The sequence below is a fragment of the Myotis lucifugus genome, unplaced genomic scaffold (assembly GCF_000147115.1).
Source record: "Myotis lucifugus unplaced genomic scaffold, Myoluc2.0 scaffold_65, whole genome shotgun sequence".
Classification (NCBI taxonomy): Eukaryota; Metazoa; Chordata; class Mammalia; order Chiroptera; family Vespertilionidae; genus Myotis; species Myotis lucifugus.
In genome coordinates, this window is record NW_005871113.1 from 2,468,988 (window position 1) to 2,495,031 (window position 26,044).

General features: G+C 37.9%; 1 protein-coding gene and 1 pseudogene across 2 annotated transcripts in view; one reads left to right on the forward strand and one right to left on the reverse strand.

Annotated features, from left to right (window-relative positions):
• KCNK2 (potassium two pore domain channel subfamily K member 2) overlaps window positions 1-26,044 on the reverse strand; it is a 93,388-nt gene that overhangs the window by 19,083 nt on the left and 48,261 nt on the right. For both annotated transcript variants that reach the window (XM_006089873.3, XM_023754751.1), the window contains exons 4-6: window positions 24,027-24,187; window positions 21,375-21,561; window positions 8,386-8,525 (exon numbers count right to left, since the gene is read on the reverse strand). In XM_006089873.3, the coding sequence (XP_006089935.1) occupies window positions 8,386-8,525; window positions 21,375-21,561; window positions 24,027-24,187 (488 nt within the window). The remainder of the gene's footprint in view (window positions 1-8,385; window positions 8,526-21,374; window positions 21,562-24,026; window positions 24,188-26,044) is intronic.
• LOC102440899 lies at window positions 199-1,350 on the forward strand (annotated as a pseudogene).

Genomic DNA, 26,044 nt, shown 5'->3' on the forward strand with positions numbered 1-26,044 from the left:
CCTGCGAAGCCTTGGCCCCTCGGCCTGGCTTACGGCTCCTTCCGATCCTCAGGGCCCAGCCAACTGGCCGGTCCTGGCGCAGCCGAGGCCAAAGCAATGGACGCGCGGGCCTTCGCGAGCAGCAGTGTCTTCCAGGAAACCGGAAGCCCGTGCTGGGGAATGGACCTCGGGGCCCGGCGTAGCCTGACCTGGGCTGTCATGGATACGCTGGTGGAAGGTGACGTCCGCATTCTAAACCACGAAAAAGCCCACCGGAGCGACACAGCGACTCCCTCTCAACACATTGAGATGAGTCTGTTGCCTCACATTTTTGCCCTTGTCACTGCACATGAAGACATCAGAAAACGACTCAAGAATTGAGAGAGAACTCTCCTAAAGAAAAGAGTAAGGTTTTTGGAAGAAAAGCTTACAAGCGCTCTATTAGATGAAGAAACAAGTTCTGTGGGACGGGAGCAAGTCCCAGTAAATAAGGCCTATCATGCATATCGAGAGGTTTGCATTGCTAGAGATAATTTAAAGAGCAAATTGGATAAAATGAACAAAGACAACTCTGAATCTTGGAAAGTACTGAATGAACAGGTGCTGTCTAAGGAGGTAGAACTCCAGCTAAGAACAGCAGTGGAAATTCAGCAGGTGATGAGGCATTTAAATCCACCTTCATCAAACTGGGGGGTGGAAAAGTTGGGTTGTGACCTGAAGATCCATGGCTTGGAACAAGAACTAGAACTGATGAAGAAAGAATGTCAGTCTCAGAATAGAGCTATAAAAAGCCAAACAAAGGGGTCAGGAAGGCGATCTGCAGAGCAGAGATCTCCAGAAACTAAGCATTTCAAGTGATGATATGCAAAATGTATACTGGGTGCTGGAGAGAGAAATGTCTAACTTACATCTGGTGACTCAATTACAGGTTGAACTACTGAGAAAACTGAAAACCCCAACTGTGGTCAAGAAAGCCTGTGCCCCTGTGGGACTCATGGAAGAGCTTGGGAAAGACAGCACAAAACTGCACTTGACGAATTTCACTGCAACATACAAATGACACCCCCCACCACCACCACATCTTCCCATTTACCAGGAGATGTGAAGATTTTATCAGAGAAAGCAATTCTCCAATCATGGACAGATAACGAGAGACCCATTCCTCACAACTTTTCAAACTTTCAGGAACACTACTCGTATGGCAGAAATTCTTTGAAAGATAATTCTTGGGTACTCCCAAGCCCTCATAAACCAAGTGAAACAGCATTTGGGGAGACTTTAAAAAATAAAACTTTGCCTTTACCCATCCTGTCACCCCCGCATAACTTGGATCAACGTAATCAAAACTGCCTTTATAAGAATCAATTCTGAAGAGATCTATGACTTGGTCATGGGGTTGCTGTACCTCCCACAAGGATACTTGAGAAATTACTTAATAAACTGAAAGCAGGTTTTGATTAAACTTTTGCAAAGTTCTTCAATGTACACATTTGCACATACTGTAACATTATGTAGTTGATTTTCCAGTATGAGAGCGCAACCCTCCAACTTCACATTTTGGCTAAGAATCAAATATACACTATTAATCAATTAATAAACTTGAGGTGTTTCAAAAAGACAAAAGAAAACAGAGGCCCTTTATATATGCCTTATTTTGATTAGCCCATAGTGATATGGCTTGCCTCTATTTTATTCTTACCTACTGTACAAAAAAAGAGTTATATGCATTAAAATATAAACCTGTGAAGTCTAATGATCATTGTATATTGTGCCCATAGTCCAACTCCAAATAATCATTCATAATTACTATCTCAACAAGAGAATAAATACTAAGGAAAAATTGGAACTAAAGAATAAATCTCCATCCCCCAAATATGTTAGAAATCAAAGCAACAACTACAAAGCCTGATGTGCTCTCTGAAGATTAAAGAAGAAAAGGGAGGAGGGGGAAATAAGTAAAAGCCAGCTATTTTAAGAACTAATCAAAGACTAAGTGCCTTTATATTCAAAACTCCTTTTTCCATCTCTAAAGGAAAAGCAAAGCAAACATTATAAAGATCCATACGAAAAGGAATCACCATGTAACCCTTCTGATACAGAGATCAGCCCCAAACTACCACAGGTGAAGACTTACCCCCAGAACCTAACACAGCACTCATGACAGAGCCCTTAGGATGTATCTTTTTAATGAATGAATAATTGGGTGATTTAGGGATGAATTAGACCTTAAATAATCTCCTAACTGGCCTCCAAGCCTCCAGGCTTTCCCCTTTCCTGCTGCTTTGACACTGTCATTCCACAGCTCACCCCTCCACCTCCACCCCACAACATCCATATGTACCATGTATTTGTGCCTAACAGTACCCTGGGTCAGGGCTGCTGCCTTGCTCAACTCCAGGGAGCACTATTCACAGCTTTCTACTGTTTGTGCTCCAAAGGATCCCGCTTCCAGAAAATACACCATAAATGCTGCTCTCTGGGACTGTGCTTGATGCACCTGCCCGGAGAAGTATCTGAGGCTGTACCCCCTCCGCTGCACAACTGCGGGGACAATGTTTACAGAAGTGACATCCCTGGAGCATAACCTCACTAAAAATTCCAATTACTTTATTTCTCTATTTGATGTTATTGTGTCAGCCTTTTCTTGGATTCCATTTCTTCCCCACAGTCTTTAGCCATTTGGATCCATTAGTTTAACTGTCTTTTCTTCAAGACCTCAACTCCTTTGACCTTCCAACAGACCCCTACTGTGAATCAATTTATTAGACAATGTTTTGCTGTAACAGTCCTGTATAGTCTCCACATTCACCCTCTTAAATGAAGGTGTTACTCCAAGTTCCAAAGGTAGCTCTTTTGTGGACTTACTGTACAAATCTTCATTAGGTGAATTCATCTGTACTCACAACTTCCATTGTCATGTATGTCATGATCACCCCAGGCCCCCAAACTATTTCTCCAGCTCCCATCCTTCTGACGTTCCAGGCATGCATATCCAATCATCTACACCCGAATTAGCCACCTAGATGTCCAACCATCCATCAATCAAAACATGTCCAAAATCTATCATTTTCTGTGTTTTTTAATACCAGCCAAAGCTAGAATCATAAATGTCATCCTCTCTTTCTCTCTCTCTTTTTTATTGATTTCAGAGAGGAAGGGAGAGGGAGAGAGAGATAGAAACATCAATAATGAGAGAGAATCATTGGTCAGCTGCCTCCTGCACGCCCCAAACGGCAACCCAGGCAAATACCCTGACCTGGAATTGAACCTGACCTCCTGGTTCATAGGGTGACGCTCAACCCCTGAGTCATGCTGGCTGTGCCCCCCTTTCTCTTACTGCCCATAGCTTATGAATCACCAAACCCTATTCCTTCTGGCCCCCAAATACTTTGAAATCCCTACTTTCATCTCTGCGCCTGTGTGATCAGGCAACAGATCTTTATTCCATGCAATCATCTCCCAGCTGATTTCCTGCATCCGCTTTGTTTCTAAGCCATCCTCCTCACTGTTGACAAGGTCATTCATTCCTCTCACTTAAAGTCCTTCCATGACTCCCTAGGGTTTTCAGAATAGTATTGTTTCAAATGACATCTAAAGCCTTTCATATTAAAAACACTTCTCCCATAAGAAATAATGATAAAGTGATGCACAACAACCTTCCCAGTGCCCAGGCCACAACCGCTCTTTAATTGCCCATCTCCAGACACGATAGCCACCAAATCCTAGCTTCGTCACTGAAGGGAGTGACTTCCAGAGAAGACCAAATGCTCTCTGGCCAGGTAACCAGCGGAAGAAAACTATATCCCTCCATATGCTCAGGCTCCTTCATAGTGCAGGGGCCAAATATCAGTTCTTCAAGGCTTCTTGGCACTAGTGCTTCACAAGCAAAGGGAGGTTTCCTAATATGACTGAGATAAGGTCAACGTCCTAAAGTGAGCATCCCCATGTGCATGAACACCTCCAGACAACTGGTTGACAATTGATGCTTGGCTCGGCTGGCGTGGCTCAGTGGTTGAGCGTCAACCTATGAACCATGGTTCAATTCCCAGTTAGGACACATGCCCAGTTGCGGGCTCAATCCTCAGTGTGGGTGTGCAGGAGGCAGCCGATCAATGATTCTCTGTCATCGTTGACATTTCTCTCTCTCCCTCTCCCTTCCTCTCTGAAATAAAAAAAGCAGCGATGCTTGGCTATCTACCCACTATGGCCAGCTGTAGGGCCAGGACACCAGCATGTTGTGATAGGGGCTGTGGTAGTGTTTGTCTCACAAATGGACAGGAACATTGCAAACACTGTGGTATATGTACATCAATACAAGAACTGTACAAAAATCCAGGCCTTTCCCACGTGAGGAATGTAAATGGTAGCAAAATGAACTATATTTTTGCATAATAAGGATGCCTATTCCCTGCTTGCTTAGGAATTTACCTTCTGAATTTTGTGACCACGTCTTATTTTTATTTCTCCTGCGTCAGATATTAGTATCACTGTATTATCCAGAATACCTAAATAATCTTTATTTTCTAAATGGAAACATCAGTTCCTCAAAAGAGGGTACATGGTTTTAGAAAAAGGTAGTCATATCAATTCTTATTGTTACACATGGACCTACTTTCCATTAGAGATTTAAAAATAATGAAACAAACACTTTACAGAAAGTCGTTTGTCTCCATGGAAAAAAATATTGAGGTCATTACTATTTTCCTTGAGGAATGCACATCAATTGTAATTATATGTGACACTTCTAAAGCCTTGCAGTATCGTTCCAACTGATTATCTCCTCTCCAACTATGTCAGACGGGTTAGCCACACCAACATGTTTTATTTCAGCATGTTCATCAGAAGCTATTTCTCCTTATTTCTAAACATAATATTTTCATTAAAATTAGTCTTCATTGGAAACAATATATTTTAACATAAAAACAGAAATAAGAGCACATATGATTGGTGCTATGTTTATACTTAAGCAATATATCATATTTGTTTTTAAACTATAACCTAACCAGATTATGTTACAAGATTATTTGTGGGGTTTTTTTTTAAATTATGTAAGATTGGAATTTATTATTTGTCAAAATCTTTTCATTCAAGGAAAGCATGTGTCTTAGCATTTTCAACTGGAGATTTAATGCTACTAGAATATATTACTTTGCATTTTCTTATGTTTTGTACTAGTTACATTTTTTAATAGGGAGGATTCCAAGTTATCAAAACGATTTGGCATTTTCATTCATCAAAATTAAAAACTAGAAATAACCTTGTTGCTTCTAAACATGTAGGGAGTATTTAAAAATTGGGGTATCTGGAACGATTTAGGTTAGAAGGTAAGAAATACAGACTGAACGGTCATGTGGCATGGTTCATCTATGTAAAGATGACAACCAGGATGCATTTAGTTGGTTTTTATTTAATTATGCCCTTTAGTGAGTTATTTCAAAATGGAAATGATCTAATAATCTTATTTCAAGAGTTGTAGAAATTCTAGTAGTATTTCATTTATAAAACTTTGGTCCTGATGATCTATAGATAAATTATAAATTGTCATTCCCTCCCTTTCTTTACATTTTCTGTTAAATTTGTGACCTGATTTTGTCACTTCCCTAAACAGCATTTTACATTAGAAAACACACATCTGCTTGAATTGACAGTCCCATTTCAACTGGCTCAACTGTCTGGTGCAGCTGCAGCTCCAGAGTATTCACATGAACTTGTTCATGGCCTTCACTCCCATGAACTTCCTACAGATGCAGCCACCAGAAAGGATGTTACTCACAAGGCGAGGTAGAAGCCAAAAGGAAAAAATACTACTTTTCAGTGTTTAACAGCATGAAAACACAATGATACATCTCACACTTTTGGTTGCGACTCATGAAGATCACTCATAAGCAGGCACACAAACTTGTTTTTCATGTGAAATAAACCAATTTATGTAGAAATTTAAGTTTATTTCAAAGACTGCTATTATGGCCTGAATTGCATTCTCCACAAATTCAGATGTTGAAGCCCAAAGCTCCAATGGGACTGTATTTGGAGATAAGGCCTTAAAGGACATGGTTAAGGTTAAATGAGGTCATAGTGTGGAGCTCCAATCCAACAGTCCTGGTGTCCTTATAAGAAGAAGAAAGCCACCCGTGCACTCTCTCCCCACGCATGTGCACAGAGGAAAGGCCGCATGAGGACACAGCAAGAAGGCACCATCTGCAAGCTGAGGAGAGAGACCTCCCAGACACCAAACCTGCTGGCACCTCCAGCCTCCTGAATTGTGAGAAAACCCGTTTCTGACAGTTAAGCCACCCAGTCTGAGGTGTTTTGCAATGGCAGCTGGAGCACTAGTACAGATGGCTATCTCATTACTCTAAAGAAGCTGCACCATCAGTCCTATCCCCAAAGCACTGGTTTTTAACAGACAGCTTTTAAAACATTAATCAAATATTCCTGAATGTTTAATTAAATAGGGCAATGTGATGCAGACAAAATTTAGCCCTGTTCTATATGTGCCTTAGTGGCTTTCAAACTGTGATCCACAATATTATTAGTATGTACATATGTACATATGTATATAATATGTAGAAATGTATGTTTGTATATAATATGTAGAATGTTTATAATATGTGTATAAGATATATTTCACAAACTTACTTTTTCTTAACTGTAAGAGATATATTTTGTACAGTTCTATTTTATTTAAAAAATAAAGGCATGTGCGTGTTTCTAAGAAACCATTTGAAAGAAAGCCAGTTTATGGCTAGATGTTTGAGAAGTTCTCCTTTTGGCTATGTCATCTAAAATAGTTCCTATTTACAATTTCTTTTTTTCCTTAGCATCTCAAGATCCTTCAAAGTACATTGAAAATACATTATAGTGAAAATAATCACAATTCATTCTCTCTCTCTCTCTCTCTCTCTCACACACACACACACACACACACACACACACAATGAACTTGTCTAAGGCTAAGCCAAATAAGTTGATGTCCTATACCAGTGGTCAGCAAACTCTCAACAGAGCCAAATATCAACAGTACAACGATTGAAATTTCTTTTGAGAGCCAATTTTTTTTAAACTTAAACTATATAGGTAGTTACATTGTTATTAACTTAATTAGGGTACTCCTCAGGCTTAGGAAGAGCCACACTCAAGGGGCTAAAGAGCCGCATGTGGCTCGCGAGCCGCAGTTTGCCGACCACTGTAAGTAGAACTTTTCACATGATTTAAAGTAGAACGTCAAGCAAATATTGTCTTGCTGATTTGTTCCTAATAAAAAGACTGGTTTTATGGTGCAACTAAGATATTGATGAATGCATACAGACTGAACACGTGAATGCCCAGCTGAGAAATATAGTATCCATGAAGGGAACTACTGGATAACTTATACTCTTTCTAATCACCATGGGTACCTTCAGTATTTATAAGAAATCATATGACTTGAGGATTTCTAAATAAAATTGTTTTGTCTGTAGAGATGAATTAATTCTATCATATCCTATTTTATTCTATTTCTTTTGGGTGTGTGTTTAAAGATCATTGCTTGTATCAATCAAAGATTTTGACACTGATGTCTCTTGGCTTATGAACAGCAGATAATGAATTGAAGGGGATAAAGAAAAACAATGGGTGCACATTTTATAGACTTGTTCTCTGAAAAAAATTAGTAAAATTGGCTAACAACCAGAACAAAAAAACACAAAATTCATACTATTCTATCACATTCAAACTAACAGGACTTCTGGACCTAAAAATATTAAATCAAAATTTAATTTCAGAGCTCTGTAATTTCAAAATCAGATTTAAATTTTAAATTTTCTAAAATGTCATGAGTCAAAATTCTGATATTCATTTCTATATATACAATTGTTTAAAATATGTAAAAGTGTATGTTTTTGAGCAGCTAAAATTAGTATATAAGGAAATTGGCCATAACACATACAACTTTGGGGCATATATGTGTTTGTATACATCTGGACTACCACACATTTAGGTAGACATAAAAAAGGAAATACTTGACTAAATTCAATATTCCACAGTACATTCACTTTTTCATGCTACTGATACCTTGACAAAAATATTTTCTATTATACTTTTCTCTTATAATTTTCTATTATACATACTTTGAGAGAAAAAAATGAAACAAACTAAAGAACTAATGAAAAAAACACTTTAATTACATCCTTTTTAGCACAAATTACCCTAAGCACCTAGATAGCATCAGGAACATAGGAGTGTTTAGTATTTGGTAAGTGAATGAATTGTAACTCACATGATAGCTGTGTAAAACAAACTCATACCAAACATAAATGTTTAAAAATTAATATTTAAATACTGCTTTAAAATATAAATGTAAAAAGATTGTTACCGTTTATTAAATTAGCTAAATAGAAGTGTTTTTGAAAACTTCTTGATTCTTACCTCTTCCTTTGTCTTTTTCGAAATCACTCGGAGCCAGTCTCCAATCATGCTCAGGACAGCAGCAAAGTAAGCAAGTCCTACGAGGATCCAAAACCACACGACAGGCTTATAGAAGTCCAGGTATTCAATATCGGATCCACCTGTGAGAACGAAAACAAAGGAGAACAAAATAACTTTAAATTCATAAATGTTAACAATATAGACATTTGCTAAAATATGGCTTGCAAATCAGCAATTTTCTTGTCAATTGACCCATGTTATTTCCTTCACATGAAATTCCTCCTTTCCCTCATGCAATCCTTATCTATTTTTTCAACAACCAGTTTAAATTTCATTAATTCTCCAGATCATAATATTTTCTTGTTCCTTGTTTCTTTTTTTTATTTATTACAATGTGTCTTATAATTAAGTCTAGCACTTTACTCCAAGGTCTCTTTCCACCTCAGTTTTAACAAGGAGAAGACAGAGATGATATACATTAATTCTTTGGCATACATTTAATTGAGTAAAATTACCTTATTACCAACCAATTCATACTAACCAGTCATGCTACCCAATCAATTCAATGATAACCTGGACAGAGAGTGGTTCTTATTTTAAAATCATCAATCCAATAGATTGATAACAAATGGCAGAGACAATGCCTTGGTAAGTCTCATTTAAACAGTAATTTGTAGGTAATGCTGTCATTCTCTGTTCTCTGACTTTTTGGAATTCCCATGTTTGTCATAAATTTAAATCTCTAGCTCTCAAGAAAAAAAATGACAAAGGAGCTCTTTTGCTTCATTCGAATCTTTACTTCTCCATCCATTTGGTACAATAACTGCACCTATGAGAATGTGAATACATTTCAACACATCCCTCCTTCAGCACATTTTAATGGGACGCATATTAAATCCCAAACACTGAACAGTGATTTTTTTTTTCACAAGAGATGGAAAGAAAGCTCTCTCTTAAGAAATTCGTAATTTAGCCCAAGAAAGCCTCACATAGACAATTAACCATAATGGGATATATCCAGTGACAGCGAAAGAATAAAATTGTGCTAAGAGAGGACACAGAAGAAAGGATTTTTACTTCTGGAAGGAGGAAGGCGAGTCGACAGAAAATGAGCCTTATGTGATGAGGATCAAAACAGAAATATTTAGGTGGAAATGTGTGGTATATTCAAAAGATATTTAGCAGCAGCTAAATAGATAGATAGATAGATAGATAGATAGATAGATAGATAGATAGATAGATAGATAGATATGGATGAGTGCCAGGGAGTAGATGGGTAGATGAGTGCCAGGGAGTAGATGGGTAGAAGAGAAGAATCTAGAAAAAGGAAGTTGTGTCAGGTTGCAAGTTCTGGCTCCTGACAGAAAGGTAAGTCCTATATTCATGTTTCACTATATGCACAGAAAGATCTAGTGGCAGAAAGGAAGGGCTGACAGGGAAGCCCGTTAGAAAAGTTTTGTTCTAAAGGAGCTAAGAAATTACTGTGCCTGAGTTGAGGCTGGAATGGAAAAAGAGGCATTTTGGAGACAGAATCGTCAGGCATTAACAACCAGTTAGTTGGTGTGATAAGTAAAAGGAAGGCTCTAGAATGACCAGAGGCCCTCACGTGGGAGATGTGCCAGCAACTGAACAGGAAACACGGGGGAAGGAAGAGTGACAAAGAAGAGAGAAGCAACCTAAACTGGGACATGGTGGGTTTGATGTGCTTGGAGTACAAACAGGCGGAGATACCCAGTAGGATCCTTAAATTTACAGGATCAAGAGCAGAGAGACTGGGATGTTTAAACAGGGGCCCATCCAATCCTAAAACAGCTAATAAGTAGCCACTATTCCAGTGATGGCGAACCTATGACACGCGTGTCAGAGGTGACACGCGAACTCATTTTTTTGGTTGATTTTTCTTTGTTAAATGGCATTTAAATATATAAAATAAATATCAAAAATGTAAGTCTTTGTTTTACTATGGTTGCAAATATCAAAAAAATTTCTATATGTGACACGGCACCAGAGTTAAGTTAGGGTTTTTCAAAATGCTGACACGCCGAGCTCAAAAGGTTCGCCACCACTGCACTATTCATTAAAAAAACTAATATAATGCCCTGGCTGGTGTGGCTCCATTGGTTGGAGCATTACCCCATGCACCAAAGGGTCTTGGGTTCGATTCCTGGTCAGGGCACATACCCAGGTTGTAGTTCGATCCCTGGTTGGGGCGCTTGCAGGAGGCAACCAATCAATGTTTCTCTCACATCGATGTTTCTCTCTCTCTCCCTCTCCCTTATTCTCTCTCTAAAAGTCAATGGAAACATATCCTTGAGTAAGGATTTTTTTTAAATCAAGTATAAAATTTTGACTGTAACATTCCTTTATCTAAATTAAACTTTGAATTGCCTGCAATGACATTTTCAAGTATTAAAGGGTCAGAGTAAAAGGAGACCATTTTTCTATCAGGCAAATAATGTTAATTTCATTTAAGAATACATCTCAAAGTAAATAATGTTACCTTCAAAATGTTGTGAAAATTTTTTTCCTTGTGCAGTGTTTTTTAAAAAACATCTTTTCTGGAAAGGATTATGGAGGCTAAATGCATCTCACGATGGTTAAGACTTGGCCCTGGGGGATGCAGCTCTACGGATTCACAAAAGTGACTTAAATGTGTGTGGAAACTTGTCACATGATAGGCTCACTAGCGAATTCTATTTTTCAAATGTTTCCATTTCAATAAAACCAAAATGACATTTTTTCCGAGTACTTTCTCTTTCAAAACCAGAAAATCTTCATCCAAATAGTTGTGACTCATTTAACACTTAAATTCACCAAAATGTTGATATGAGGAGTCAGATCAAGCTCAAGATGACTTTTTATAAATCTTCCTTCTTATAAACAGGATGTCACAGTTTGAAAAGAGTAAATTAGCTTAATCTCTAAAAGGTTTATATTTGGGTAAAATGTTTACCCCACAAGTTTCAGCGGATTCTAAGCCACGGTCGAGGGGCCTGGAGGGGGCAATGTTTTCCCATTCTTAATTGCCACTCTTAAGATGAAATACCAGCAGTCAAAAGATCTAGGAAAAACTAATGTATATGGAGTATTGTCAAACAACTCCCAAATCCTGGCCACTTTCTGACAGCTGAGACTTAAGAATTAATTTCCACCTTATTCGGTTCACTTGATCCAAGAATCTTACCCAAATTAAATTATCTGCAGATAAGTTGCTAAAAAGAGCTATTGGATTTGTTTTAAATTAGAAAACATTCAAAAAATGTCTTGGCTGTTAGAAGTATTAATTTTAATCTGGCTACATTCAGGAAACCTGTCCATGGGTCTCTTGCTAAGTAAGGACGCAGGGTAATTTCTCTGTCCTGGATTCATTCCCTGTAAGCTCCCTACCCCCAGGTCCACTCCATAATTTTTTCCCCCTCTTTCCACAGACGCCCGAGACACGGCCTGCAGGATGCTAAAGCCCACTGTGCACTTCTGGGATCCTCACCCACTTGGCAGGAACAGTCACCTCACTGCTGTTTTCTTTGTTGCCACCCAAAATATGCACACAGATCCTTTCCATTTTAAGAGCTTTTGGCTAATCATTATAGGAGAGTAGACAGATGGCAATAAAAATAGCAAAGAGGGGTGGAAGCACACAGGTTTCAGGAATCTTATAAACTTTTCCAAGTAGTTAAAATAACTCTCTTCCTGACTCGCATATGATATGTGACAGCCTCTTTTAAAAGTCGCCATTGCTCTCTGGACGTCTTCTCCCTGGTGCTTAAGGAAGGAAACCAGCCACAGCCTAATCTCATCCAGCAGATTAAACTACAGGCACCAAATGTAGCCCAGGAAAGGTGTGGGCTGTCATTAATGCTCGGGACTCATTCTCTCCCCAGATGTGTTTCCTAAAAATTTGAGGGAGGCTGTATTCCCACTCCTGACATTTCCACTGACTTAGGACAGAGCGATTAGTAAAACCATTTGTCCTCAGGTTTAAGCCATAACTCCAGCTGCCTTTACAGTAATTAAGCTAATAATTCTTTTTTTTTTTAAATTAAATCTTTACTGTTGAAAGTCTTACATATGACCCCCTTTTTCCCCCCATTGACCCCTTCTAGCCTGCCCCAACTGCCCACCCCAGGTTTTTACCTCCTTATTGTCTGTGTCCATGGGTTACAGATATATGCATACAAGTTCTTTGATCTCTTCCCACCCTTCCACCCTCCCCCGCCTTCCCTCTGAGGTTCCATAGTCTGTTCAATGCTTCTATGTCTCTGAATCTTTTGTTCATCAGTTTATTTTGTTCATTAGATTCCACATATGAATGAGATAATGTAATACTTGTCTTTCTCTGGTTGGCTTATTTCACTTAGCATAATACTCTCCAGGTCCCTCCATGTTAAGCTAATAATTCAAATTGCCATCGTTCTCACAGTCTCGTTCAGAACTCTGAAGTGAAAGACAGGTTTGTATTGGCTCCTTGAAATCTCAACAGGAAGTGTCCCCACTTTTCAACCAAGAAGACAGAGTCTCAGTAGGTAAAGTAACGTGTCAGGTCTCCCAGGAAGGGAGGCAGCGGAGCTAGAATTCAAACCCAGGCCCGCCTGGCTCCGTATCCCAGGCTTTTGCATTGACCTGGTTGTCCATGTCACCTATGATCCCATCATTTATCCACCAGCCTTGTTTGCCCACACTGAATGGTAAACACCAAGCTGGGCTGCAAACACTAAATCAAACAAGTGTGCCCCTTCTCTTGCAGGGTCTTGCCTAGAAACCAGGTGAGTCTGAAGATAAGCATTATTTTACCAGAAGCCTCCTCACCTTGCTTCTGTCCTCATTCCAACAATGTCTAACAGTTGGCCCTATTTAAAGAACTTGCCTATACCATGCCCTTAATTTTCTTTCCCTGTGATACTCCTGACTCAGAGAATACTTATAAAAAAATGATGATGAAAGGAGACTTGACTTAGAGTGGTGAACACACACTATCATATACACATGATGTATTATGGAATTGTACATGTGAAATTTGTATAATTTTATTAACTAATGTCACCCCAATAAATTCAATAAAAATTTTTAAAAGAAGATCTAGCCTGGGAATCATCTAGCCATTCTGGGCTAAGTTATCAACATTATTTCTAAAATGCTATCTGTATTTTTATGTTTGCTTGACTTTATTTTTATTCATCAAAACCATCCTGCCTTAATATAAAGGGAGAAAAAAAACTTCCTGCTTTAGTATATGTTTCCTTTTTTATAGTAAAGCAATTTAACTGAATAACGTGTTTTCTCCATGCTTCAAGGACTAAGAGGCTCTTTCAGTAATGTTATAAATTCTATTTTCCTTTTTACAAATGGAAATATGACTTTAGTATTAAACACTAGCTCACCCACTAAACAAAGCTTCTCATAAGCCATTGAGTCAGAAAAACACAAGGTTACAAAAGATTAACCTGTCTAGTATTTGGACCTATATTTTGGGGAATTTCAATTTCAGCATTCAAGACATTGTCCATTTCCTGTTCGGCACTTGGTCTAAAATTAGAAAAACTGACATTAGAACATCTCACGACCAGAAAGAAAGCAAGATCCACACACTGCCTCACTCACTCATCCTTTATGAGGATGGAAATTTATAAGGTATACACAATTATCATCCCTAGAAATTACTAAGACTCAAGATAGAGCAATTTGGATTTTTTTCATCAAATTTAGTACAATTTACTGCCAACCTCCCTAAGCCATAACTATTAATCATTGAATGATTTCCTTTTTTTTTTGGTCCATATGTTTCCACAATGCTACTAATATATCTATTCTGAATCCTGGAAGTTACATAACTTCTTCTCTACAGTCCCTAGGACTTCTGAGCCATCTGGGTCAAATCCCATTTGATTAATCATGTAGCTAGCTATCAATTCTCTCATGAGTTCTCTGAGAGCCACTAGCTGAGTCAGGGTGGACCCGACTCCTTGTAGAATTTCCTACACTATCAAACAAAATAACTACCAGGATCGGTAGCTCTTCCTGCATCTCACACATTCTATCCATAGGAATAGGCAATCATTATCACTAAGTGCTAAGCACAGTATGGAATATACAACATGTGCTCACTAAATTGCTGAATGAATGAATGATATAATACATCTGGCAGTCACATAAACCCTCTCTTTCCAATCAAAGCAGTTTTTGGGAGCCACTGCGGTGGTGATGGTAGTACTGACTGTTCTTTATCAGAACTCTTCCTCATCAGGTACTTTCCTTGTTATCCACTGAATTCCTGGCAAACTTTTATTAGAGACCAGCTCCATAATAGCAGTTTTAATAACTGGCCTCTGACATAGTTGCAAAGCTTTTACGCATCATCAGGAACTGTTTTCTGCAGGGTTGCTATTAGAACAAACTGTTTTAAACAAAAATTTTTAAAAAATCTTGCCGTAGTTTTTCAATAGAGATTTATATGTTTTCATGATAAAAATCCCCTTTCACTAATTAAGCAATCTCTGAGCACTCCACTCAATGAGTCATGTTTTCGGTTATAAGGGAAAGCAATGGTGTGGTTACTAAAACCTACTTTTCCAATAATGACTTTGAAAATACAATTCTAAGAAAACTTAATTCTTAATATGAGATAAACAAATATATTTTTCCAACTCAAAAAAAAATGTGATGCCAAATGACTATACAACTGTGAAAATTTGTTAAAAATAATAAAAGTAAATGCACCAGAAGAAGAATCTGACCTGGGAAAGCCCCAAGTTATATTTTCTATATAGAGGAACTTAAGGTACAAAACACAAAGTGAGCTTTCAATAACTACGTGTGAGGTGAAGAAAATATCATTATTCAACTAAATAGACTAAATTTCATGGATCAAAATTCCAAAACGGGTATATTTGAATAGCTAAATAAATGTATGTTCCAATGGGAAATGTGTTTTCATAATATCAACCATGAAGATTTCTTAGAATATCTAAATTTTTGGCAAAAACTTCTGCTTTTTATTAATAAAGTAGGTAATATGAGCTCACTGCTTTGTGAAACTATAAATTTGCATCTGGCTTTCATTCAGTCATATTCTCTCTTATGAACACGCCTGGTTTACTAAAAGGAGTATTTTAAGGACTTCTTAGGGCAGCTTCTAAACAATTCATGGAAATACATTCTTGTCTTGCATGATCCACTCTAACCCTAGCAGTATATATTAAAGAAGTCACTAGCTTTGAAAAATATTTTAAATTGTGTTAAGTTAGGTAATTAATTTTACTTTTCTCCAATTTTGAAGAACCAACTATGTTTATTCATATGTAAAAGAAAGGTCCTTTTTAGCCCTAGAACATTGAGCTCTAGAACACTGGGCCATCAGAAAGAAGCAGACAACAATCACTAAGATAGCCAACCAGCCACTAAAACACACCCCTTGCACAAATACAAAATTAAAATTCACTGGGAGCACCCTTGCCAGTGTGGCTCAGTTGGTTGGGCGTCATCCATCACCAATACGTTGCAGGTTCGATTCCCAGTCAGGGCACATGCCCAGGTTGCAGGCTTGATCTCTGGTAGGGGGCATGCAGGAGGCAGCCAATCTATGTTTCACTCTCACATCAAAGTCTCTCTTTCTTTCTTTCTCTCTCTCTCTGTCTCTCTCTCTCTCCTCCCTTCCTCCCCTTCTAAAAATTAATAAAAAATATATTTTTAAAAAATTTTCTGGGAGAGCTCTTCCTGCAGAAAAATTAGTAAGTGCTGACTTCCTCTATTCAGTCACATACACAGAGAAACCTGAATGCTATGTGGTTTTGTCGTGATGAGTGGTCTCTAAATGCTTTTGATTCATTATCACCGCAATGAAAAGGTTCTGAGCATGCAAATTTAAATATATTTTCTTATGAATTAGAAATCTATTATGCACTAATTTATATCATGCATTGTATGACATGTAAGGAATGAGGCCTAAGAATACATAGAATCAGGAGTTGTCCTGTTTTCGTCCCATGGTAGAAAGTCTTATTGCTCATTCCCTGGGGATGAGCACTCTGCTTCAGTGTTCTGGTCTAAAACACCACATGCTCACTTGCTGCTCTTGGGATGTTCCTAATAGTTACACCAAGGTTACAACCTGTATCCTAAACATTTATACATCACTCTCTAAAATTTACTTTTCTTTTCATAACACCACAGTTTGAATTTGTCTTCCAAGAAGTTCAATACAACAATGTAACTGATCCCTAATCCCTGTCAAAGGACTTGCAGGCTTGAGAGAGCACCAGCCAATGAGGGTGCATCACAAGAGGTTCAACTTGGTTTTCTTTGGACGTTGAAAAGCCAATAGAAAGATGAGAAGTTTTAAGTTACAACAGTGCCTCTTGTTTTTCCCAGCAAAAAATACCAAAACGAAGTGAAAACACTACCTGCAGTGACATCTAATAGCAAGAGAGAAGGTTCTAAAAAGGTAAACAGCCAATAGTCCCCAGGTGGGGTACTTGCCTTAACTCCACGGCTAATTGTACTTTAGAGTCTCAAAGCACCCAGAAGCAAAGACTATTTTTACGTCGAACTATATGAGGCAATTCTTTCCCAAGGTCCTTTTAAAAAACTCATAATTTTTGTTTTTCCAAAGACTTTGGCAAAGGGCACACATTTCCTACCCAGCCTTTGCCACACACCTGCCCCCTCATCCACATTCTCATTCTCATTCCAAAAACGCTCCCTGGGCAAAAGGACCGAGGCTGTAAAGACTACAATACTAGGAGCAGGGCTCCACAAAGACCAAAATAGCTACAGCATACATCAATTAAGCAGACAGAGATACATCAAAAGCTGGTGTCAATCTGCCTCTTCTCTCATTTATCTTTCTCAGCATTTGCTAATGATTAGTAAAGTGTATTTCTACCATTTTTCGTTATTTCCTCTGTAAAATTAATGAATTTAAAGAGGGTTACAACAAAAAGAAATCGCAGTAATAAGATGTTTACTAGACTAAACTCAATGCCATGCAAATACCATTTTGTTCCCGTTCCCCCACAATACTGCGCCTCGGCTCTAACCTTCAGGGTCGCCACTGATACACACACTTCACCCTGCAGGCAGTTGAGACTGAATATTAACAAGCCCACATGAGCTAGCCAGGTTCAGAGTGTTGATTTCTTAAAGTAAGTTAAAAAAAATTGTTTTTCATCTTCTACAAAACCATAAAGTAAAAATATTTGTCCTTTTTTTTTTTCTGGTACTCTGGTTGCAAATATACAACATTATTTTAGGATTCCACCCACATTTCTTTTATTTATAATTTTTGTTTCTTTAGAGTCTCAGACCATGTGGTCCCTATTCTAGATTGACACAGTCTGCCGATTGTTGAAAATAACGCATACACTGTATTATAGCACTGGAATTTGCTAAGAGTGTAGAACTTAATTGTTCTCACCCCCCAAAAATAAGGGACACATATGTGAGGAGATGGATGTATTAATTAACTAGGAGGCGGGAATCCTTTTACTAGTACAATGTCTATGTATATGAAAATGCCATGATGTATACTTAGAATATCTTACAATTTTATGTATTAACTGTATCTCAATAAAGCTGAAAAATAAACAAAATGGTGCATTACTATAAAAATAAACATTAAAAATAAAATAAAATACAATGTTTTTCGCCTAAAAATAGAAGCTATATCACCTAATACATATGTATTCTAGTTATGAGCCCTTGTTAATTATGTTTATAAAGTGGTACAAGAGCCTAAGATTAACATGCCATGAGTGCAAGCTTTGTTATCATCAGTGTGTCTCACTTTCTCCTGTATTCATACACTTTCCACTTCTGCTTAAGCCAAGTAAATAGCTTTGATAAGAGGTAGAAAAATGGGTGTTTTAGGACAGAAGCGTGTAGTATATGGAGGTACAAATGTCTGAGCTTCTCCTCTCCACATTAACCTGGTTAGAAAACTCTAAGATCTCCAGCACAGGAGTGTGTCCTCCCGCCTCAGGGCCTCCATCCAACCCACAGATGTGTACACGGTATTTTTGACCAAAGCAAAGTGTCACTCATGAAAACATCCTCATCTTCAAAGATATACGTTCCCCAAGAAGGAAGGCTTTGCCAGGATACTGTAATTAGCCAATCAATAAAAAACATACGAACTATCAGCCTTCTGTGAGATTTTATAGAACACAACATGTTCTATAAACACAACATGTTCTCTTTCTGAAAACATTTAAGTGAGAAGTTTGGGTCAAGAAAGAACATTTTCTGATTCTCATCGTTGGAGGTCTTAAGTCTTAGCAAGCATCGCCGATATCAAATGCCCAAAGTCCATTTAGACGTTTAAAGTTGGAGCAACTGTCTGTGTTTGAACAGATGAAATAAAAATAGTAAGGACAAAACTAGGAGTGCCCAGAAGGGAAAACTGTACCAACTGCTAGTCTCCCTTGTTTAGGAGCCATGGTATTTTTTCCAGGTGTTAATAATTAAATTAGAATGTGGCCACTTGTTAAACTTATGAGACTACAGTTCTTTATTTTTAGTTAAAGGTTTTGACTGCTGTAAAAATGTTATTTTGAATATATTTTAAATCGTAAGATTAAAAGAAAGAATTTTTTGTGCACTTTTTTTCATTTAATCGCAATGATTTTCAAGTTTCTACAAATAGGGTAATTGTAAAGCATTAAGCATTTATTTGTGAAAAAAATGTATATATTCTCATTCTAAGAAATAGAATAAATGAGCGAAGTTGAATAAATGCTTTAAAGTTTACCATATTGCCAATGGTTTCACAACCATTCTTTTGTATTTATTTATCGATTAAGTAAAATAAAAATGATTAAGACTAAAAAAACAAGAAAACAAGAGAGAATAGTAAATAGCCAGAAAGTATAAAACTCTCCTAAAACTAAATTAGGCTGGTGAGTTTACTCTGGAAAATTTAACAGCACATTCCTACTATAATGTTCAGCATGTTTTTCTAATACTTCCAACTGATTTTTTTTAAAAGAATGGTTTAGATTTTCAGTAGCTGGTCAAAATGATCCATGATCACTTTATATTACTTTTACCACAATTATACTTTACTTAAACCTGGAGTTAGAACAATAATAAATAAATAATATAACAGGAAAAAGGAGAGTGGGAATGACAGAAATGTAAGTCCTAAGAGCTACAACAATAAAGCAAAAGCAAGGCGTTCCTGGAGCTGCCTCTTGCTTCCACAGTGTTTGCACATCACAGACCCAGGGACACCCCTTCTCCCAGCCTTGGCCACCCTCCAGCGTCTTATCCAGTCTCCACCCTCAGCACCACCTCGGAGACCAGCCAACACACCGGCTTCTTTTCTACCTTAACTCCTTATGCCGAACAACCATGAGCTCCCAAATACGTCAGAATTATCCCACCAACGTGGAGGCTGTGGTCAACCACCTGGCCCCCTGGCACCCCTGCCTCTGCGGCCGCCCACACCTACCTCTCTCTGGGCTTCAACTTGGACCCTGAGGATGTGGCTCTCCAGGGCGTGGGCCGCTTCTTCCCCAAATTGGCAGAGAAGAAGCTCCAGGGCTCTGAGCGCAAACCCAGCGCGGTGGCCGCACTCTCCCCCAGGATGCGCTGAGGCCTCCCCAGATGAGTGGGCAGAACTCGGGGTGCCAGGGAGGCCGCCCTGGCCTTGGGGAGGAACCTGACCCAGAACCCTGTGGACCTCAAGGCCTTCTTGGAGCTGTGTGCCCTGGTTCTGCCCCCGCAGACGCTCAGCTTTGAAGTCCTGCAGAGCCACTTCCGGGTGAGGAGGTGAAGCTCATCAAGAAGATGGGCCACACCTGGCTCCCTCCGCAGGCTGCGGCCCCAGGCTGGGCGGGCGAGTGGCTCTAGGAAAGGCTCAGCCTCCAGCACGACTAGGGGCCTGTGGAGCCCGGAGGCCTGTGAGGGGCCCTCTGCCTCCCCTGGTGTCTGCCTTGTGCCTGAGCCTCTCCCCGAAACCCCAGCCATTCTTTTAACCACCCTGAAGCCCTCTCCCGGGCATTGGACCAAATGGAACAATAAAGCTTTTTGCAGCAAAAAATAAATAAATAAATAAATAAATAAATAAATAAATAAATAAGCAAACAGCAATTGAAATAACATATATGGAAAAGAAGAAATTTTAAAATGAATAAAAAAGTGGACACTTTAACAAAGGCCTAAAATATTTTCCCGATAACTAAAAATTAAAGATGGTAAATATCTTAGAGAAAAGAAGTTCTTAAGTAGCTAAGAACATCTACATTTTGCAGGTGTTTTTTAAACTAAGATATGAAAAGGTCTAAGAAAAAAGAGCAAAGATAAGTTAAACTCAAATTTTTGTACCTCTAAAAAAAAAAAGAAAAATTAAGAGGCAGATATTTGGGTTTGGAAAATAGGGTGGGAATATAAAATTCTGAATAACCTGTAATTAAATCTCTTTCTTAGAATAAAAAATAAATGTCCAACTGCACCAATCTGCTTACCTCCACTGTCATGGAATGGCTTTTTTTTTTTTTTTTGGCTTTGTCATTGTTATGGATTACAATGTGTCTTCCAAAAAATATATGTTGAAGTCCTAACCCCTAGTACTTTGGAATGCAACCTTATTTGGAAATGAGGTCCTTAGGGATGTTATTAGTATGATGAACTCATGCTAGCCTAGCATTAATCCAATATGACTGGCATGCTTCGGACACAGTGAGCGAGACACGGAGAAAGCCATGGGATGATGGAAGCAGAGATGGGAGTGATGGGGCTATAAGCCAAGAAGCAACAAGGACTGCAAGGAAGGATTCTGACAGAGTCTCGGAGGGAGCATGCCTCTGCTGGCACCTTGATTTTGAACTTCCAAGAGAGAATGGATTTCTTTTGTTTAAAGCAACCCAGTTTGTGGTACCTGGTTATGGCAACCTTAGTAACTAATACAGTCACTGTGTTGTACTGCAAACCCAAGTGAAAAGTCTAAAGAAGGGACACGGGTTAGGAGAGCAGTGGCGGTGCCAAGAAAAACTTACCTGCAACATAGTCACCAAATCCAATGGTTGTTAAAGTGATAACCACAAAGTAAATGGCGTCCAGAGCACTCCAGCCTTCTATGTGCTTAAATATGATAGCAGGCAGAGCAACGAAGAGCACACAGCCAAACAGTATAAATATGATTGTTGAGATGATGCGAATCTTGGTCTGACTAACATTCCACTTCTAGGGAAGAGAGCAAGAGAGTGAGAGAGAAAGAGAAATTGACTGAGATTAATTGATTATTGGCATACGCACAAAGCTAACTTATGTACACTGTTATCAGCAAATTAGCAAGTGGGAATTTTATTTTATTCCCTTTTATGATTAATTTTCCATTGTCTTTATAAGTAAAGTCAAAATTGGGTATAACATAACTAGCTCAAAACATCCAATACTAATAATGATACCACTTTAGTCTTACAGAGCTTACAACAGGTAAATTACTCTCCCAAGTAAATCACATTTGCTCTTAAAATACAAATTTCAGATTTACATCGTCCTTTTGTTTACCGGAACTACTCTTAAAATATTTCCAGTCTATAGGCATACAATTGATTGTGGGGTAAACACAATCTAGAAATATATGAAAATGGAAAAAAACTGAACTATGAATTAAATATTTACTACTGATCAAATTATTCCTTCTCACTCCTATCACATTTCCAATCAATATTCAGTTGATTAAAGTGGATGTTCAGAGACTTACAGTTCACATTTAATTCCCAGATGAGCCTGATGAACGATCTCTCTGCCTATGGTCTTAAACTATAAAACTAAATATATCAAAGATGATATGTAAATAAGGATAAATCTTCCACACCTCTAAGCTACAGCTGCCATCAGAGTACCCATATTTTTCCACCTCCTTCTCTTATCAGGAATCTCCACAGTGTGACATTAAATGAAGACTGCACAGACAGCAGTTTATCTCCAGGTCTCTTTTTGAGATTAATCACCGTGAATTATTCATCTCTAACTGAATCTGTCCTTTCTAGGTCACAGCCCCACCATAGAAGAATCACTGAATTGTAGAGCTTGAAATTTTTCTAGAAATAAAGGTCAATGGGCCGAAACCGGTTTGGCTCAGTGGATAGAGCGTCGGCCTGCGGACTGAAAGGTCCCAGGTTCGATTCCGGTCAAGGGCATGTACCTGGGTTGCGGGCACATCCCCAGTGGGAGATGTGCAGGAGGCAGCTGATCGATGTCTCTCTCTCATCGATGTTTCTAACTCTCTATCTCTCTCCCTTCCTCTCTGTAAAAAAAATCAATAAAAAAATATATTTTTTAAAAAAAAAAGGTCAATGGAACAATAGAATGGAAAATAGAAAGAGAAGTTTCGCTAGTCCACCGTCCTTATCACACACCTGAGAGCTAAGTGAATTCACATTTGTAAAGTTCTCAGAAGTGTTTAGTGCTAAATGCTGAATCATGACCACTGGAATGTGCCCCCTAACAGGGCACGGAATTTGTCTTATGCACTGATGTAGATGCAGCACAAAAGAGACTGCCCAGCAGCCAGTAGGTGCTCGAAACTCTGTTGAATAAATGAACAATTCAGTACTATCAAGTTCACGCCTCTAATCCTACCTCTCAATTAATATAAATACAAGATATTTTTATATCAATATAAGAAAAGTATAATACCATAAAAAGGATAAAACTTCTGTTTGGGAATAACCACACCTACTCCACTCTAACAGTAAAAATATTTGAGAGTGAACTTTGAACTTAAATATGAAACATAATAATGATAAAAACTAGAACTATGATTTAAATTGAAAAACCATACTCAAGAGTCTTATTTCATCCATAGAGTTAAATGTAAAATGCTCTGACAATTTTGTGAAAATATGAAAATGTCATTCAATAATAACTAAAATGTATTTGGAATAGTGGTGACAGTAGTAATAAATCATTTATAACCCCATCCTCTAACATAATCATTTTCTTTATCCAGAATTTTCTTCAAGAATAGAAGTTTGTACTCATGATGTTATTGTTTTTTACTTAAAATTGTAACAGAAGCATTTTCATTTTATTTTTTTCTATTGAATGTAATGTGGCCATGAACATCTCTATATATATTACTGTTGGTTCTACTGAATTATATCACTTTGATAGATTTCTATCAATGACATTACTAAATTAAGTTGTATGGTCATCTTTATTGTGTTTGTCATATATTTCTATATCCTTCATAGAAGGGTTATATGTTTGCAGTGACACCAGCACTGAACAAGGGTACCAAAACAATTTTTAAATAATAAAATATTGCCAGTCTTTACTAGTTCTGTTCAACTTTAACCTATATTATCTCTAACTCTCAGCGTAATGTTTCATTGTCAGTAGTTCTATTCACATTAAATAAATTGCAAAATATAGCTAGGTGACAATATATCTGGAATTTGAACTAGGGCTGTCAGATTTCTATTTAATGCATATTTTAAGAGTTTTCTCATGCATTAATTTATTCATTCAGATAAGTATAAAAATAACTATACAGCGAGTTACATGCTAATAGGAGTACATATAAATTGTTATGAAAAATCCAATAGTGAATGTATAGCTGCTCTGAGGTAATGGAAAAAGTGTAATATTTTAATACATTAAACAATAACCACATGTAGTTAGAAGGCTATCATACTTACAATAAACGTATCTTCCACTTTTGCAATTCCTTTTCCAAATATAGTCCCTAGCTGATCTCCAACTCCAGCCAACAGGAAACCAAAGAGGGGAATTCCCAGTAAGGCATAGATGATACAGAATATTTTCCCCCCTTCTGTGCGTGGTGAGATGTTTCCAAACCCTAGATAAATTTAAGAGAAAAAGAATTCGGTTGTTTACAAATGAGTACTAGTTTAAAACACATGACTTCAAGGTCGATTCAAAAATTCCTAAATATTATATCAATCACAGATTTCAACTAGTTTAAGAATCCTTTTGTATTGCATAAACTTTTAATATATTTTAATATAAAATACACATAAGCAAACATTTCAACAATCTACAAAGTAAAGCCATCGTTCCAATTAAACTAGATCATGAAAACTGAGGGGGTAACACGTGTAATGAAGCAAATATTTAATTAAATGTACTTCTGTCTCTCGATACTTAAAATCTTGTTTGCTACAGGGTTTTCATTGCCACTTACTGAGAAGAGTGTATGGCTTTAAGGGGCCACTATTTGGTCACGTTAACCATACATTTTTCTCCCCCTAATATTTCCATCTTTCCCTTCTTCCTACACAGGCAGTTTGGTGTTCATTGCTAGTCAACTCATCTACTGACGTTTTCGTTTTAATGTATCTAATTTCCAAGAACTTTGCCTTTTGTCATTAGCCTGTTTTTATGAAATGAAAATAATAATTATATTCATTTCTTTGTTTTGTACCATGTATTAACTCAATTCCTTGAGCGAAGTGCTACCCTTCCTTCTTTTAGGTGAATTTCTTCAAGTGTTTGCGAATTCCTGGCCATATTTTCATACTTGTAAGCACAGTACAACACTAGATTGGTTAGTATTTGTGGCTGCAATGGATTTCCCAGTCTCAGTGAGAATCATGGTTGAGCTGGTGGTCTATGTAAGATTCTCTTGAAAGGAGCCCTGGTTGAAGTAGACTTGTGTTGGCCAGAAAGAGGGGGACTCATGTCTGACCAGACTCTCCTAGTGGGTGTGCACTTCACATAACTCCTGAGAGAGAAGGGTCTCCTAATTCCTCATGATGGCCGCCAACTCCCAGCCACCAACTGCCCTCAAGCCTGCTGCCTGCTCTGGGAATATCTCTAAACTTAACTCTGAAATGCTTGTATTCACATCTTTATTCTGGAGGTGAAGACTGGACACAGCTACAAAATTCCACAAATGTTGGTTAATTTATAGGCTATTGGCCCTGGGCTCCCTTCTGCTTCTAATTTTGGTGCCTTCAGAACAATTTTCTCTATGGAATCCTCTATTTTGCTTCTATGGGGGACGTGGGCTCCCCAGTTCAAAAAGAGATCATTGTCAATCTGAATCTATAGTAGTATGCTTCCTACTGTGGTTCCCTCAATCCTTCAACCTCCAGCCACCTCCCTGCCTTCAACCACACTACGGAATTCTTTTCCCGTTATATTTACATGTTTTTTGTCATCTCAGTGCAACTTTTGGAGTATTTGGGGTAAAATGCATGTTTATATCAAACAGCTGATAAAGTAAATTCATGTTGTACCAGATAAAGAATTAGATGTGTGAATTTAATGATGCTTTTTAAGGTGGTAAATACTGATCATCTAATAAAACGTCCACAGATTTAGAGTAAGATATGCAAACATCATGATTTTTTAAAGCATTTTACTTAAAAGTCTAAGATTATCTGATTGGGAGAGAAATCGGGATGAACAGCCCGTAAAAGTTTCACAATTTATTGTAGCCATTTCTGGATCCACCGCTCACTATATGTGACCCTGGGCAGATTATTTCCTCATCTGGTGCCAGGGTATGATTGTTATTATTATCTACTTCATCGAGCTGTAAATACTAAGTCAGCTGTTACATGAAGAGTGCTTAGAAAAATCTATTATACGGTATGTGCTCAGTATACGTATGTTAGGCACTGTGATAATTATGATTATCATTATTATTGAAATAGTACCGGTAGAAGCAAAAAGTAGCCAATCATGTATT